Genomic DNA, 18,108 nt, shown 5'->3' on the forward strand with positions numbered 1-18,108 from the left:
TTTTCAGACTTTAACTTTATTGAACAATGACTTTTAAGCTAAACAATATCTTAATTATCAAATTGTATTTAAAACATGTATAAAAAAATTCTTTGATTTTTTTTTAACTTTAATTTTAAAATAACTTTAAAAAAGTAAGTAAAATACCACTCTAATTAACAATTAATCATCCTGTAAAAAAACAACTAATCACAATAGAAATATACTGTTGTTTGAATAAGTTTTTTTATAAGTACTTGTAGATAAAAAATAGTTTTTCTCATAGGATATTTTTAGGTTATGGGAAAAAATATTTTTTATTCTTATTGTTTTTTTTATAGAAATACTTATACAGAAATTTATTCAAGAAAAATCTACAACTTTAATTTGACTTTAAACACAATGTCAAAATTATTCTCAAGGGAATTTAACTTAATTAGTTAAATAATATGTGTAAGTTATTATTAATTTCTTGATACTTGAGTTTGATTGATAGGGATAAAAAAAAAATCATTTTATTACTTAAAACCATTTTTTACTTAACCACATTTCAACTTTTTGAAGAAAAAAATAGTTTATGATTGGCGCAACTTGGTAGGAAGAGGATTTGTTAGGCACCACATAGAAATTGCATATACCTCTTAGTTTTTTTTTTTTAATACATTTTGGAAACAATTAATCCATTTAATTAATTCTCAGTTCTAATTTTGAAAAATAGTAACTAATAAGACACGAGTAATATTATATAATTTCTTATTATTTTATTCTATAAAATAAATATCAGATATAAAAATGAATGTATTTAATATTTTGAAAATTCATAATTAAAATTGTCTATACTTTAATATAATATTTTTATTGATTAAATTTGACTAAAATTTATAAAAATATGTAATCTTTATGTCTTATTTAAAAAAACTTCACTCATATTTTTTTTGTTTTGTTTTGGTTAGTAAAAAAAAAAAAACGTTAAAAAGAGTGAGTTAAAATAATGTGTTACTGGACTTCATCTTAATTTTTTACGGGTTTGATCTAATTGCGTTGATGTTCCCTTTACGCTGAAGAAAGAGTAGTGTGTGTGTGTGTGAGAGAGAGAGAGGTAGGCGAGGATCGTTCACATAAAATATCGACAGAGATCGACGAGAAAAAGCTAAGCGAACAATGTGGAGCTCCAAAACGACGATGATGCTGGGCATTGCAGCCATTGCTCTGATGATGTTTCTCTCATCGGCTTCAGCCGACGACGTCGTTGCACTCACAGAGGAAACCTTCGAAAACGAGGTTGGCAAGGATCGCGCCGCTCTCGTTGAGTTTTACGCTCCCTGGTACGCGCGAATCGCGTTGCTCTCATCTCACGCGCCTCCATTTTATTATTTCCATTACAAAGAATTATGAAATGCAAATTGTTTTTTTTTTTTTGTTCGTTTCAGGTGTGGACACTGTAAAAGGCTTGCCCCGGAGTACGAACAGCTCGGAGCGAGTTTTAAGAAAACGAAGTCCGTTTTGATTGCCAAGGTTGGTTGGTCACTGTCGTTTTTTGAATGAGATTTAATGTAATTTATTTTATTTTAGGACCAAAAGTGTATTTATATTTTTAGGATATTTTGATAGGTGGACTGTGATGAACATAAAAGCGTTTGCGGTAAATATGGGGTATCTGGTTACCCTACCATTCAATGGTTTCCTAAGGGATCTCTAGAACCTAAAAAGTGAGCACTTTGCCCATTTCCTTTACTTTCACACTTTTTTTTTGTACCATAGAAAATGTTAGAAATGTGTTCCTGTTCTTAACTTGTAGCTGTTCATTGCATCTGATATCCACATTTGATTGAATTCTCTAGGTATGAAGGTGCACGTACTGCAGAAGCCCTTGCTGCGTTTGTGAACATTGAAGCAGGTGTTTATCTTGTACTGCCAATTTGCATGATGTCAATATGTGTATTTTGAAACAAGCTTGTGACTTTAGCATATTTTGAATTACTTATTTTTTATTTGGTGAGGAGATTTGAGGAGTATCAATAAACATGCACTCCCTGAAATGTTGAACTTATAAATGTTTTTCAAGAATGTTGAAGAGAAGGTTTTATTTATTTTATTTTTTTGTGCTCGTGTTGGGAAAGCTAACCTGCATCCCCTTGCATCTATTTATAACGAAATGATGCAGGTGCATTCATGCATTTGTACCTAATAATTGGAAATATAATATAACCATCCCATGTTGTTTTCCTCTTTTATTGCCACCCTGTTCAGTGTCTCTATTGTAATATGCTCATGATAGCTTGTCATGCATTCTTTGTTCTGCAGGGCATTTTGAGAAATTCTAGCAACTCATTCTTTAGCACTCTCTTTTGAACAAAATTTTGTGTCTCACTTATGATTTTATAGTTTTTAATAAATTTTAGTCAATAATAAAGAGTGTATGAGGAGTGCATTAGAGAATATGTTTTCTTTATCAGCCAATGTTAGTTGTTAGTTTTTGTTAGAATGTTGGTGGGGGGGGATTCAAACCCATGACCTCTTCCCCCTCTTCAGCCCTTCTCCCTTCAACTCTTAAACCCCCATTCCCAACCACCAAGCCAACCTTATAACTCCAGTTAGAGAATGGAGAGTATGTTATTAGCACTTTTCTAGCACTTATAGTGTTTCTCAATTCTTCAAAGATTTCTTTGCATAATATTAAGTTGATTTGGCATTGACATCAAACATCTTGTTAATGCAGGTACAAATGTGAAGATAGCTTCTGTTGCATCCAGTGTGGTAGTTCTCTCTCCAAATAACTTTGATGAGGTTGTCTTCGATGAAACAAAAGATGTTCTGGTGGAATTCTATGCACCATGGTAAGTATAGAATAAACCATAGAGATCTGTCAAAACTTTATTATATAGTTAGATTTTTTTCATTTTCAAATTTTTCAATATTTTTCTTGATAAATTTAATTATGTCTTCCAGGTGTGGTCATTGCAAGGCCCTTGCCCCTGTAAGGATGTTCTTCAGTCCTTAGACTTCTATTATAGCTTATGGTTATTGTAGAGTTTCACCTGTTTGTGATTGTAACTATGTCAAGGTCTATCCTTATAAAGTTTATACTGTTTCTTCAGATTTATGAAAAAGTTGCTGCAGCATTTAACCTGGATAAAGATGTAGTTATAGCCAATGTTGATGCCGACAAGTATAAAGATTTGGCTGAGAAGTGAGTACAGTGACATATTTTGATTTATCTTCTAGTTAAACTAGGTTGGTATCATATTTAAGAAATGCATGTGCCTAATTTAGAAAATTTGCCAATACAGATATGGTGTTAGTGGCTATCCTACACTGAAGTTTTTCCCAAAGAGCAACAAAGCTGGTGAAAATTATGACGGTGGCCGTGATTTGGATGATTTTGTAGCATTCATCAATGAGAAATGTGGTACCTACCGTGATGGGAAGGGGCAGCTTACTTCTAAAGTTAGTTAAACATGTGTTTACTAATCATAGAAACCATAATGGTATACTTCATATCTGAATGGTTGAATTATTCTTTCTGTGTAGGCTGGTATAATAGCATCTCTGGATGACTTGGTGAAGGAGTTTGTGAGTGCCGACAGTAATGAGAAGAAGGCAGTATATTCCCGGCTTGAGGAGGAAGTTAAGAAGCTTAAAGGTTCTTCTGCCAGGTTTGAACGGCTTTATGGTTTGCTTAGGTTTTATTTTGAATTGTGTTGTGAGGCCCTAACTGTTTACCCACACGTCTATCTTTAATTTATAAATATTTATTTGTATGATTTTCTTAGATGTCTTTTTTGTTTGTACCAGACATGGCGACCTTTACTTAAAACTTGCTAAGAAGGGTATGGAAAAGGGTGCAGACTATGCAAAGAATGAAATTCAACGTCTTGAGCGCATGCTTGAGAAGGTAATTTATCACATTTTCATGTTAAATATCACAAATGTATCTGAGACTACTATGATCACTTGAAACGTGCATATCATCATGTCAGATTCATTGGACCGTGGTTCCACTCCATGGGATGGGAGGTCCCATGTCCACTGACATAAAACCATGAAGCAACCGCCTAAAAACAATATAGTTGTGTTAATTCAGTATTTTTCTAGTGAAGAACATGCAAATTTTTTAGTTACAGATCAAATCTTATGATTGCAAGTTTCTGGGCATGCCCTCTTATATATTTTGCTCTTTAATTCTGTTGAACCAACAAGAAACTATATACTGTGTGTAGCAACAAGATAATGATTTTTTTTTTATGTAACTTTCTACAACTCACTATATTTTTTAAATAAGATGCTTGGGACCAAAGTCGATCCTTTAGGTTTATGAATATCAGATTATACATACTATAAGCTGGTCTCTTGATTTAGGTACTCAATTTTCTTGATTTCAATTTTCCAAATGCTTATTAAATTTTCAATTTGCAATGAATATATCCTTTCATTGTACGGTGCTACTTGTGATGATGTATGTAAATGATGGCACTGTTCTCGTAATTTTTGTTTGTTTAAGGTTTAGTTAAGGGTCTGATGGTTTTATAACATTCTAAGTAATCAATTAGCACAAGTAAAAAAACTTTCATTTTTAGCATAGTAATTTGGATTACTCGTCTGATCCATGTTTGAATTTTTTTGTCTTCTGATGCAGTCAGTCAGCCCAGCAAAAGCAGATGAATTCACTCTCAAGAAGAACATCTTATCTATCTTTGCTTGATCTTCCTGTGATAGAAGAGCCATTTCTTTCAGTTCAGCGAGGAGATATGATTTGTAATTCCTGAGTTTCTAGGTGTTATCACCCTAGTTTTCTTGATGACCGTTTCCTATAAATATGCACTCTTTCACGCGCATTTTTGCACTGATCATGTACTGAGTCGTAAAACTAAAGCAAAAGTAGCATCTGAGAAATCATATTCAAAACGTATATTGACTTCAGGCTCAAGTTTAATTTAGAGATTGTTATAGCCCTTTCTTTTCCTTTTTTTTTTCTAGTGTCCTTAGGACATTGGTTAAGAAACTAAAAGGAAAAAATATTGTGTAAATCATAGGAGAGCGTAAAAAAGATCATGGACAATACAATTTTTTGTCTCCTAATAAAAACATTTTTACTTTAAATTTCTTAACTAATGCTTTTAAGGCATTTGTGATTCTGTTGAGCTGGTTTTATCGCTAGCATTTGTCTTGAAATGTGATTATCCTTGTCAAAAAACTCTTACAAGCCCACATGTAAGAAAAACTCTCTTTATCCAAAGGTTGTGTTTGGTTTAGGAAGGAAGGAAAGAAATTTTGTGAGTCTCATAGGATTTTAATTCTAATATTTTCATTCCCTAAATCAAACAGCAGAAATCTTGTTTGCCAGCATGTCTTTATGTTATGAACCAGTCAATCAAGGAGATGAAGTTAATAACACCTGGATAGCTAGGTTAAACTCATAGCATCTAGTATTAGACGTCAATAGCAACTAGTCATTTTTTTGGTTCTTATAATGTAAAAACAAATTTTGGCCTCCAGAGATGTTTCCCTAGGGTGGGTGCGGGCTTCCAATATATTTTATGTATACTTTTGTTGCCTATACAATTTGTTATTTATGATAGGTTACAAATTACCATTGCCGTTGCATTTGAATTCCATCATGTTCGTGCTTCAATATCAGCAGCTGTCGTACAATTTGCAGTTGCTAAGATTTTGGTAGAATTAATTTTAAATAATCAAAATGTGAATTTGAATAAATTCCAGTCACTACATTAAAAAATGTGTTAAGGTGTGTGAGATTGATCCTCAATGTTAATCAAATGTAAGGATTTTCGTTTTCGCTGTATTTCAGATCCAAAAAGATTCTTACTGGGAACATCTATTGTTGAAAGAAAATGAAAAATATAATATTTGACATTTTTACAATACTGGATTCATTTCCTCTTTGCCCCACTAGTTTTTGGGGCTGGGGAGCTTTGCGGGCTACCTCTCTTATTCCGTTGGCACCATTATTTTGTCTTTGTTTGCAAAAATACAGTAATTACAAGTAAAATTACGTATATTGGGACATGGCTAGGGCCTAGTACCAGCTGGCCCTGGGGTGAGGAAAAACTCACATGCTATCCATCTCATCTCATCTCATCCCAAATCCCAATCATACTGAACTGAACTAGTACGTTACCATGTTTTTAGTGCTGTTTCTATAAGGTATAAGTCCCACAGAGGAGGTTGAAGTGGAGGGCCCCCCACCTTATTATGCTATGATATTATTCAACATCACACTACACTTTCCCCTATTGCCCGCAAACAGACAAAAAGAGATCTACTACCATAATCTCGAGGGTTTCGGCTACAGTCCGTGTTTTGCGACACTAACCCCATTTTTGCCCAAACAAAAAGTTATTGTAGGATTTAAATATAATTTTAGCCGTTATGATTTATTTTAAAACCCAAATGAAGACTAAAATATATACTTTTAAAGGTATAAGAACTAAAAGGGTGTTGCTAGGTGCACCCAACATTTTTAAAAAATAATAAAACTGTTGTTCCTGCGCTTTTTTTGCATTTGTGATGGGTATGTGTGAGGGTGGTTCGTAAATTATACGGATCAAGTTGATCCGTAAGGTTGATACGGATCAAGTTGATCTGTATGTTGATATTAAGCATACGGATCAACTTGATCCGTAAGGCTTCTACAGATCAAGTTGATCCGTATTGTTTCGTAAAAGACTTACGGATCAAGTTGATTTGTAAAAGACTTACGGATCAACTTGATCCGTAAGCCTTTTACGGAACAATACGGATCAACTTGATCCATAGAAGTCTTACGGATGAACTTGATCCGTAAAAGGCTAAGACTTCTACGAATCAAGTTGATCCGTAAGCCTTTTACGGATCAACTTAAATGGCTTACGGATTAAGAGTATTTTTTGTCATTTCACTTTAAGTGTCGGGTGCACCTAGCAACACCCGAGCTAAAATTGTTATTCAAAAAAAAAAAACTTGAACTATTTGGGATCTAGGTTGACATCATTAGGATTTTTATATTTAAGATATTATTTATTTAGTTGTTCGATAGATAGATCGTTATGATTCGATTTTTAATAAAAGACGGGATGAAAAAATAGTGTTTTTATAAATGATCATTATTTTGTGGTTACTAGAAAAAAAATTAAGTGAATTATAGACAAATATTTAAACATTGTCAAATATATATATATATATATATATATAAAGGGAAGGGGGTAAAATGAGCGTGGAGGCACTGGCAGAATACAAGAATCCTAGGTACAGGTAAGGCTGGTAGCGGTAGGTCATTCAAAGGAAACGTTAAGATGAACAGATAGATTTAGGTGGGAAGCACGTTTTCTCCCGCGTTATTGTTTGTTAGGATATTCGACACTGTATAGTAGATGTAACGTTGGACAATGAAAGCGTACCGTATTTGGAATAGTACAAAGTTGGCAAAATCAGTGCAATCAAAAAATTAGAACCCATGGCGAATGAAGATTAGATAAGATTTTCATAAATTGAATTCAAAACACAAACTCTGATCATGAAATCGTCCATCTTTATCCACAAATTCATCCAACAGTTTTCAAGGAATTTTTCCATGTTGGTGCTTCGTGCGTGCGCCTAGGCTCTTATGAGAGTATTTCACATGAAGGAATTGGGGTTGGGAAAGTGGTGAAATGAGTGACATATTAGAGATGGCAAGAGAGGAGTAATTAGCATTGAAAAATTCTGGTATAGAGAAAGAGAACTTTGTGGGTGAGTGGTGTCGTCAAGTGTTTTTAGTGGGTTTTTTTTTAAAAAAAAAAGAATAAAATAAAGATAGTCACCATTTTTAACCGTTATTATTTCACATTAAATTTGAAAATTAAAATTGAAAGTTAGCTGATGAAATTTTTATTAAAAAATATTAAAATAAAATTTAAAAAAATATAAAAGACTAAAATTATATATTTAAAACTTATGTATCAAAATAAAATAAGCCTAAAAATTAATGGATCGAGAGTGACATCAAAGAAAGAAAAAAAAAAGCTTATCAAGTACTTGGGCCCGGCCTCATTGACTTTCATTTCTAAATCTTCCGATCACCCAATAATCCTTGGTAGTTAATCTAAATAATTGATGGTACTGGTAGCTGACTAGCAGGAAAAGTTAACGTACGTTATAACTACATTTTATCTTCACTCTCACTTTTCCTACTAATATGTTTGAATAAGAAAACTGAGGGAAACAAACATCAGAATGGTAGAATAAAAAAGACAATATAGAAAAAAATATATACATCTGTTAGCCTTTACTCATTATATGGGTTCCATTCAAAGTTATTGGCAATTCATTATGAAATAATCTCAATCTACTTTATGTCCGCATCTTAAGAAGCACCTTGTCGCACATAGGTTTGCAACCTCTTATTTTTATTAACCGAACCCAATAGAATTACGTCAAATATCACAAGGCCATAATAAGTATAGTGTGTTACTTGCAACACCTTATGCCCACCAACCACCCCAACCAGATAATCCTATAAGGGGCAAACTTGGGCATCTCCTCTGTTTACCCTATTCCGAGTCCCGACAGATACACAATTTGCGTAAGCAACAAAAAGTTTAGGACACGAAAGATGCAAACAAACACAACCATCTTTCATCAATTGTGGGTCTGCTTATTAGAGCTAGACTAGAAACATCTTTGAACTGTGTTTACACTGTTCCTCTGGGACCTTCCCTTCACGCTATTATTAGTGTAACGCTTCTCTTTCTCTTGTGATAGTACAAGTACACGCTGTAAGCATAACTAAAATAATAGAAAATAAAAACTGAGCAAGTTCTTTTTCTCAAGTGCTGAGAAGATATCAAAATGGAAGATTTCAAGTTCCTCCAAAACTAGAAATGGCTAGCTAGTGTGAATACATATAAACTCGAGTGGAGTAACTGCACAGCAAGCGCAAATAGAAAAATAACATGCTGCGAGTACCCTTAAAAAATTGTACACTGTTTATGAGCATCTACGCAAGGATCATAAAGGAAGAAAAAAGAAACCTCACGTTTCATGCACCGCGTGGAATGGAAGATACAATATGAAGTGATAATCGTAAAGCTTCCAAAAACGATAGAAGAAACATAAATAACACCAACAATGATATCTATACATTTTTTTTTTTTACCTGGAAGAGACGGGGTTTAAGGCTCTAGCAAAGCCACTCATGGCACCATAACCTTTGGAACTAAATCCCAAGCACCCAAGCAAGCCCTGCCTATAAGGCAAAAAAGTTTTCCTTCTCAACTCCTCCGCTTGCGCTCTGTTGGCTTTATAATGCAACTCGTGCGGCGACGCCGCCGGCACTCGCTTCTTCCCGACGCCGTTAGTGGGCTTTCCGGCGACCTTCTTGGGCTTCTGCGGCCCATTTCCCTGATTTTGGGGCTTCTTGTCCTTTGCGGCGGGGGAAAAGGAAATAGTGGACCAGAACTTGTTATTACTCCTTCCCTCGCTTTTGCTTCTTAAGAAATCCCTCAAGAAAACCCACCTCTTGGAACTCCTTCCACTTCCGCTCGAAACGGAAGGGTCCACGTTTTCCTTCTTTTCCGTTTTTTCCTCGTTCTCCGTCCACTCTAACGGCGTGTTCCGAAGAGGTGACAGGGATCTGGTCCTTCTGCGGAGTGATTTGTCGCGCAGCCTCAGATCTCTACCCCGTACACCGGCTTCAACTTCCTCGTTTTCTTCGCCCTCTTCTTCGAGATCCAGCAAGGGAGCTAAGACCTGCGGCCGCTCCAAGTGGGTCGAGAGCTTCATGGGCCGGATCTGACCGTTCAAGAACAGCTCGTCCGCCGAGCTCATCGAACCGGAACCAGTAAACCCGCAAGAAACGAACCGGGCCGAGAACTCAAAATCGCAACCAGAGTTTTTTTCCGAGGAAGAAGAGGCTGAGTGTGTGTAAGTGGAAGCGGCGGTTATGGTGAAGTGCATTGGGCTAGCCGGAGCACTGTAGAAGAACCCTCCTCCGGCGGCGGAGATGGGTCCCCGGCCGGGACTGGAAGGGGCGCTGACGTAGGGAGTGGAGCAGGTGCTGTCAATGTCTTCGAAGAGGAGAGTGTCTGGGTTTTCGGTTTGGCCATTATAGCTTGGGGTTTGGAGCTCCTCCATTATTCTGCTCTCTTGTCCCGAGAGAGAGGAAGGTGCAAAAGCCTGCAACTGCAACGACGACCAGTGCAGAAAAATAACGATGACAATAAATAAATACTATAACAATATTAACAGAACACAACAACAGATATTACAACGTCCCTAAACTACCCTTCCTACTCTTGTTTTATATCCTTCAATGCCATTGTGTGTAATAGAGTACATTTTATTAAGTCAATTAATTAGAAATTGAGTTATATCCTTCAACTTATGTATTAGTACATCGAAAATGCTTCTCATGGTTTACGAATTAAGGTTACGAATAGGTTATAAATATTTTTCTCTCGTATTAACGTATTAAGGAACTACTTTCGATACACTAAAATAGTCTTAGATTATTTAAGTGTTGAAGTTAAAATAATTTATAAACATTTTCAAATGCAGTGATCCTAGTTTGATAATAGACATGAGGTTAAAAATTAAAGAAGTCTACATAAGTTAATTAAGTAATGTATGTGAATTATTGTAATTTTTTTTTTACTTAAGTTGGATTCTTACCCATAAAAATAAAAAAAATTTGAGGTTGCAACAAATTATAAACTATTTTGTGTAACAACTTTATTGACTTTTTATAATAATTATTTTTAAAATTGTATTAACAATAATTTTATAATTTTTATTTAATCAATAATGTAAAATTAACACTAAAAATGCATATAACTAAAACTATTGGAAATTATCGTCCATCAAACTACTTTTTAGAATTTTCACGTCCTGTTTAAATTTTTATTTATTGATATTATCGATATTCCTATTTCTTCATTGTGTTTGTTTTTATAAATTTTATTTTTCATTCAAGCAGTTCACGTAAATAGCTAATTAGTGGAAAAACAAATAGATGTGAAACAAAAGTGAAAGTTTTATTAATTGATTTGGACTCTAACCAAAAACAATTATGTTTATGATGTTGACTTTGATATTGATGTATCTTCTATTATAATTTTTTTTCTCTGGAGTGAAGTAATACAAATATAAAATAGATCGAAATTGAGATAAGAAGTCAACTATACGATTATCATCCTTTGCCGAAGTTGTTCGTAAGTGAGGAATTAACAACTACTATTATAGTGATTTATAAACAGGAAAATTCTCAATTTTATCCACCTAGATTATATGTATTGTATTATTAGAACTTTAAAATTGTTAATTATTTAATTAGTTCTTAAAAAAATTAAATTATTACAATGTTTGCTTTCTAAAATTAACTTATTAAAAATTAATTTTTTGGTTCCGGAATCACTTGTTTCGAAATTATGTATGCATAATTTTAAAATGGGCAATCCAGAAGTGCTCAATTTGGTTGTTTATTCCGGATTCTTCAATTTGGAATTATAACCAGATCTAAAAAAAAATGGAACTTACCTTGAACAATTGCTTCAACGCAAAAGCAATGAACGGTGACCTATGGAGGGCACCTATGGTGGCAGAAGCAACTGCGGTGAATGGTGATGGAGGAGGGCCTAGACTTTCAGACGGAGGTTCCATGGTGGACAGCATTGGAATATTCGAAAAATGGATGTGGAAATAGCAAGAAAAGAAGCACAGGAAGCAATTGCCCAAAATGTGTACTAATTTCATTCACAGTAATTTTCTTCTAAATGCAAAGCGGAACAAGCCCAAAAGAAACAAAACAAACCTAACATCTATACCAGCCGAATCAAACTTAAACTGGGAAGAAATAAAGGATGGAAGAAACTCAAACAAATGAAATTCCAAAATTTAATTGTATTAGTATGCTTATTATAGTATGTGCAAGCTTTAGATAATTTCAAAACATTGAAGCTGAAGGCATGGGGGAGAATATTAGCTTTCTTGATTTTTTTTTATTTGTTTTATGTATATTTTTTGGTACAAATTTATTTTTCATATATAGTTATTGACTTTTTATGTTTGAAAAATTTTAAATTAAAATTTTTAAAAATTGTGTTCAATAAAATTTAAATAGAAAATATATATTTATAAATCTTATTATCTTTTAATAAATTTTTATTTAAAATTATAAAATGAAAAATATTACATTTTGTTTGGAGTTGTATATATTATATGGTGACTCCAACTCGTTCAAGATAGTTTAATCTTACTATTCTTCCATTGAGCAATGAGTGATTTTGAGAAGAGGAAAGCGAGAGATCAAGGTGTATAAGTAACACCGATGTGATCATGATACAACTTACAAGTAGGGAAAGGGAAAGGCTCAAGGTTGAAACAAGGAAATAATGAAGAAACCACGTGCTATGTTGTTACACACAATTATGGCATACGAGGCTTGATGACATTGTACATCACACAATGAAACTCATACCAATTATATACGAAATAACGTGGATAACCTATTTCCCATCCTCACTCTACTCCACTCAATACAAACATCAAAGTGTAGAAGACCGGCTCTTTCTCACACGAGAGAAGCCATGTGCCAAGTGCTCCAATTGGTCCATCTATGGTGTCATTTTCGATCAAAATAAAATCTTACCCTTCATATGCTTAATAATGTGATTATTAATAATGTTTGAGGCCAAGTGAGCCATGGGCCCATTTGGAAACATGATATGTTGGTTGGTTAGTCCTACTTTGATTTTGTCTTTTACTCGCTGCAGCAGTGACAAGGCAGAATGTAGAGGATATAAAGAGAAATAGTTTGTTCACACCATTCACAATAGGTGTGAAGGAGTGTAAACAAAATGAACTATTCAGAAGATATTATTAAGTGAATTTGATTTTGCCTAATTAAATTAAAATATTTTTCATTTATATAAGTACTAGGGAGTATACAACCATAAGCTTGAGGCTTAGCAACAAATTATGGCCACAATTAGAAACAAGACCGATTGAATCCCTTGGCAATCGAAACTGCACGTATTGACATATATAAACACAGGTTTAGAATTCATCCACGAATATCATCGTATATTCACACAGGTTTTTACCATTTATATCTAACTATCTCCACTTCATTTCCCTTGCACCCCTGGTTGTATTTCATTATTCTCGAACACTGTTTTTTCTGTCAATACTATGAATCCTGTATCAAACTATCAATCTTTTCAAATAATTGTGTAAATACTTCAACAAGACATCTGAAAAGGGAACTTCATTAACTTTCAGCATATAAATTTTCCAATGCAATAACACTCACCATTCAACAGGAATTCTACTGCTAAAAAGTCATAAAAATATTACTGTAAAATGGAAAACACTAAAGGGGATTTGATTAAATTATATTCTACGGACGCTTCCGCGTTTCTTTTTAAGAATTTTAATGATACCAATCCTTTTGTTCACACTCATGATATACATTGCAAAAAATGGAAGCCACTTAGGGAGGGGTTTAGACAAGTAACAAATCTGAAACCAATTCATTAATCAAATGAGATAGTATGTCCCCCTCAATCTCTAAACCCTCTTCAAATGCTTCAACATCAAAGTCAAGCCATTTCCCACATCCAGAGCTCATGTCCTTGGTGACAAGCTCATCCACCATTACCTCTTCCATGCTTCTAAAACCCAGCAATTCCTTGTACAGTTCCTCTGCCATCCAGCTCTTCCTCTGAATTAACATCATCCATCCAGACCATGCTTTGCATGTTCCAACAAAAGCTTCCTTACATCTCAACTCCAGCAACTCACTCGCACAGTCAAATATAGCCTTCCTTTCAAGCATAGAGTACTCTTCTCCGAAATTTTCTGTTCCATAATGCTGATTCTCCAACAGATCAAAGACATTTGGCATTATGAGTGCACTTGTTTGACCCATGACAAATTCTTCTGCCATGAACTCTGCATTGCAAAGAATATCATGTACGTATTCAAGTACCGTGTTCCTTGATCTTTTAAAATCAACAGAATTTGATATTTCACTTATTTGTTTGATGGTCATTTTTCCGCCCCCCAATGGGGAAGAGCTTTCCTCTGACCCTTTCACCTCACTTTCAAGTGATACAGGTTCGCTTATCTGGGAAAAACTAGATACTTCTTCATCTTGTGTGGATGAATAAACTGTGCTGCCTGAAAAGAGAAAGGGAAGAAACTGATGGGCATTACAACTTCATAGATAAGTGCATTCATGCTGAGACAATGCAACAAATTGTTTCTATGACCCAACATTGATGAATGACAAATATATAACAAATTTGTAATACACACACACAGCATAAAGGATATTTGACATTTTATTCTAAAAGAATAATAATAAAATACTCCAAATTAATTCAGAATAATTCCACACCATCTGCAAAGGTCGTTCAAGAGTTACCCACTTCCCCACAAAAAGCAAAAATAATTCCTCAATTCTTTGAAAGCTTGATGAAATTTCTTACTGAAAAAGTAAAAGCTAGACATATTGTGAGTTTTTTTGTTTTGTTTTGTTTTTTAAGATTGCAACAAATTTTGCTCACCAGCATTGAATAGATAAAGATTAAAACATTACCATATGCACTGTCTTCACTATCCAAGTAACTTTCGCAGACAAAAGGAGTTTCAAAACCTGCAACAGCAGTGGAATGCCAACAAACTAGATCATTTCCTCTTTCACTGTTGCTACTGCAGCTAGGATCTTCACTTACTTCTGATGTCTGCACAGTGATTGAATACAAAGATAAGCAAATGGATTCTTCTCAGTTCAAAGATTATTTAAAATAGCAAATAACCTAATTTGTAAAATCAGTTTCTATAAATTATGTTAGGACCATCTCAAACAAATCAACGGAAATTTGTGATCTGCATCCCCAACATTCCTTTTCTCAACCTCAACATATTATTGTCTTGACTAATGGATGGCAGGTATAATTGACATGCTATATCAATGATAATACTTGAACTGAAAACTGTAATAGATGAAGCTGAAAACATAATGAAATGAGATACCTGCAGTTGCTGATTCATGTTAAGCACTGGATCATCACTTGAACAATAATGAGAGTTATGCATGCTATCCAGTTTATCACTAGACAGGTCACTGCAAAAGCTTTTGTTTTGTTCCTTAGGCGTGGTGCTTGACACACTGGGAACTTGATCTTGCACACTAGATCTCAAACCAGTAGAAGACCCCTCTCTGGCCAAGGTACATTGAGGTAAGTTAATTCTAGATGCCAATTCTTGCAGCTTTTTGTCCAACAGGACACTTAAAGCATCACTATCTATCATAGGTTGCCCTGGCGGAGATAATGATAATTTTTTGGGATAAAGATTATCACTATGCCCAAGAGAGTTGACATCAATTCTATTTCTGGTTCCCATCACTTGCTCGGTAGAGGATGATGACTCAGGCATAGTTCTCCTCAAGGGAGATGTAAATGTAAATGAAATAACATCCTTGCTTTCTATCATGTTAAATGCATCCTGATCAAAACTTCCATCCGTCGTAAAATTGCATTTAATGGACTTACTTCCAAAATTATTTACTGCATTATCAGGACCTCTTCCCTCATGAACATCTTTGCTAATCTTTTTCTTCTGGGAAATACTCACTGTTTTGGATCTTGAAAACTGCTTTTGGTTGTCAGTTGCCCTAGTGCTTGACCTTTTAGGTTGAATATTTGCAGTTATAGTACCCTTGTTCGTTGTCTTCCTTATTCCAGAAGTTTCTGAAGATGAAGCTCGTGTTGTTAGCTTATTAGAATCTATTTTTGAAGTTGATTTACCCTTGGCAGTCATGCTATTTTGCTTTTGATTGTTCTGCCCAAGCACATTGCTATTCCGGCTTGAGCAAGGCCTCTGCTGCATAGTTTTTTGTGTACTAGGTTTGTGGCTCCTTGAGAGTTGATTTGACTTTATCTCATTCTTCTCTTTCTGTTTCATGCATGGAATATCATCATTTGAAATCAATGTATCTCTACTATGAGCATTGTTTTTGGCTGTAAGTGAAACTGATTTTCCTTTACTGGCTAAATGGCAAGAACTATTCTTTTCTGAACCTCTTGAACCCTTGACTGCTGAAGTGCATTTATACAAATTACTGTTCCTCTCACTAAGCCTGCCATTTGCAGGATAGGCATTGCTCAGATTCACAAGCTTTCCAGGCATGGATGCATATTGTGCAGCTTCAAATCTCTCTTTCAAATTGAGAATTCTCAAGGGAACAGATGAAGGCTCGGTTGATGTTGTTCTATTCCTCAAATATGGCCGAGGGCTTGCCTCAATTATCTTAGCAGCTGCCTCCATTACGTGATCTGCATTTTTTGGTGGCAGAATACTAGGACTCTTGATAGGAGACAACAGTTTATTGTGAGTAACTGGAATGGTTTTAGCTGACTTTGGAGGCAACATTTCAGTTTGAAATCTCTTTATTGGAAGGCTTTCCACTTTTCGTGCCCTTGATTCCATGGCATCCAAAGAAGACTTCTCTGGCTTAAGCAGTGTGTTTATGTAGTCTGCAGGGCAAAAGTCATCCGCTGAGTGAAGAGCACCCTCATTACAATGAGAAGCTCCATGAGATTTAGAGCCATACAATGAAGTGCAGGAGAGCTCAGTGACTGCCGCAGCTGGCAACAAGTCCAAACCCATGAGTCTTGCTACTAACCCAGGGGCTTTACTCCCACATCCTTCATCACTACAAATTGAAAGGGTGCTGTCGAAATCACAACTTTGAATGTTACTTGGACTTTCTCCAATTTCATCCACCTTTTTCTGAAACAATTGCAATAAATCAAAAGGCAAATTAATATCAAATAATCCAACACATAAAGGTCCTGTTTTGATAAATTTCTTCACAAGTACATGTAAACTTAACTTTTATAGAAGCTTTCTTGTCTAACTTCTCCAAAAGCTGAGGTGCATAAGTTAATTTAAACTTATTATGAGAAAAGCCTAATTTATTTTTCCTTCTTATTTTCTTCTCCTATAAATACTTGTAGAGAAGTTTATTCAAACAATACCAAAGTGTAAAAATTAAAACAAATAACAAGCAGAGTACAAAAAGTGGAAGAAATTCACACCCTAGTGAGCTGTGACTTCGGTAAGTTCTCCACATTTTCCTTCCCTTGCTTTGGAACCTCTACATTATTGCAACAGAAACATTTAAAATAGGCACATAAGAGAGCAACAAAAGCACTGAAGAAGAATATTCATCATTCATTCAATAGGTGGACATGGCAAGCAAACAATGACAAAAAAAAGAGCATTAATATTACCAGGATCGTTCCAGACCAGCTTCTTTCGAGATTTGGAGTTCCAATCAAACAAGCTGAGGAAGCTTCCTTTGGAACGTTTTTTCTCCATCTCCATTTCTCGTTTTCCTATCACAGGCAAAACACAACAACATCATCAACCCGCATAGAGTTACCAGTGAAAGTTAACATTTTTTCACAATTAGGTTCCCTCAACTCCAAAACCCAACTCTCTAATCCCAAAATCAATAAACATTTTGAAAGAAACTAGCGATAAAGAACAGTTAATCGAAATCTTACCAGACATCAGAGCCCCATTTTCAAAATGAAAGAGCTCCTTGCTGCACGAGAATCAGCAACCACAATTGCGTTGAAAGTAACAATTTTTTGAGTTATTTTCATAGACCCATTATCCAATGCACATACTTTTTGGTATTAATACAACAATTTCTGAAAAGGGGCAACACAACCCTTAGTTGCTCTGCCTCTCTATTCCTCCGAGAAAATAACTAAAGCATGGAAATGTAAAGAAGATCTGAGAGTTGAGAGTGAGAGTGAGATACAAGAAAAGTGGGAGAAAAATGAAAAATCTGCGATTGTTGAGAGAGCGAAAGAGAGGGGTGTGCCACTTGGGTTGGGTCTTCGTGGAGGGATCAAATTAAAAACAAACAAATAATGGAGGGATAAAAAAGTTTTGCTTCGGTTTTTATCCAAGAGAATAATCATTAAATAATTACCTTTTTTCTAATTCTAATAAAAATTGAATTGAAAAGAATAAAATTTTGAAAAAAAATTAAACCAAACCCTCCGGAGAGTGTACAAGTGTATTTCACAGGATAAATAAGTAATCACATTCTAACTTATTTAACTAAAGTAA

At 34.8% G+C, this 18,108-nt stretch overlaps 3 protein-coding genes across 3 annotated transcripts; 1 reads left to right on the top strand and 2 right to left on the bottom strand.

The window, feature by feature from the left end:
- Positions 1–1,002: 1,002 nt before the first annotated feature.
- On the top strand, positions 1,003–4,932 carry LOC114398435 (probable protein disulfide-isomerase A6). Its single transcript, XM_028360631.1, has 11 exons — positions 1,003–1,304; positions 1,410–1,494; positions 1,591–1,688; positions 1,821–1,876; positions 2,699–2,816; positions 2,929–2,956; positions 3,078–3,169; positions 3,270–3,426; positions 3,511–3,635; positions 3,775–3,874; positions 4,616–4,932. Exons 1-11 carry the CDS (start codon positions 1,141–1,143, stop codon positions 4,679–4,681), a joined length of 1,089 nt encoding a protein of 362 aa, XP_028216432.1. The 5' UTR covers positions 1,003–1,140; the 3' UTR covers positions 4,682–4,932.
- A 3,892-nt stretch (positions 4,933–8,824) lies between these two features.
- Positions 8,825–10,240, bottom strand: LOC114398103. The gene has a single exon (XM_028360247.1). The coding sequence runs from the start codon at positions 10,087–10,089 to the stop codon at positions 9,109–9,111; it is 981 nt and encodes a 326-aa protein (XP_028216048.1). The 5' UTR covers positions 10,090–10,240; the 3' UTR covers positions 8,825–9,108.
- Positions 10,241–13,204: 2,964 nt separating this feature from the next.
- LOC114400622 lies at positions 13,205–17,890 on the bottom strand. Its single transcript, XM_028363159.1, has 6 exons — positions 17,532–17,890; positions 17,256–17,360; positions 17,061–17,119; positions 14,992–16,752; positions 14,555–14,699; positions 13,205–14,133 (listed from the first exon to the last, which is right to left on the bottom strand). The coding sequence occupies exons 1-6, from the start codon at positions 17,536–17,538 to the stop codon at positions 13,457–13,459; spliced, it is 2,754 nt and encodes a 917-aa protein (XP_028218960.1). The 5' UTR covers positions 17,539–17,890; the 3' UTR covers positions 13,205–13,456.
- Positions 17,891–18,108: the final 218 nt, after the last annotated feature.

The sequence above is a fragment of the Glycine soja genome, chromosome 19 (genome assembly GCF_004193775.1).
Source record: "Glycine soja cultivar W05 chromosome 19, ASM419377v2, whole genome shotgun sequence".
Classification (NCBI taxonomy): domain Eukaryota; kingdom Viridiplantae; phylum Streptophyta; class Magnoliopsida; order Fabales; family Fabaceae; genus Glycine; species Glycine soja.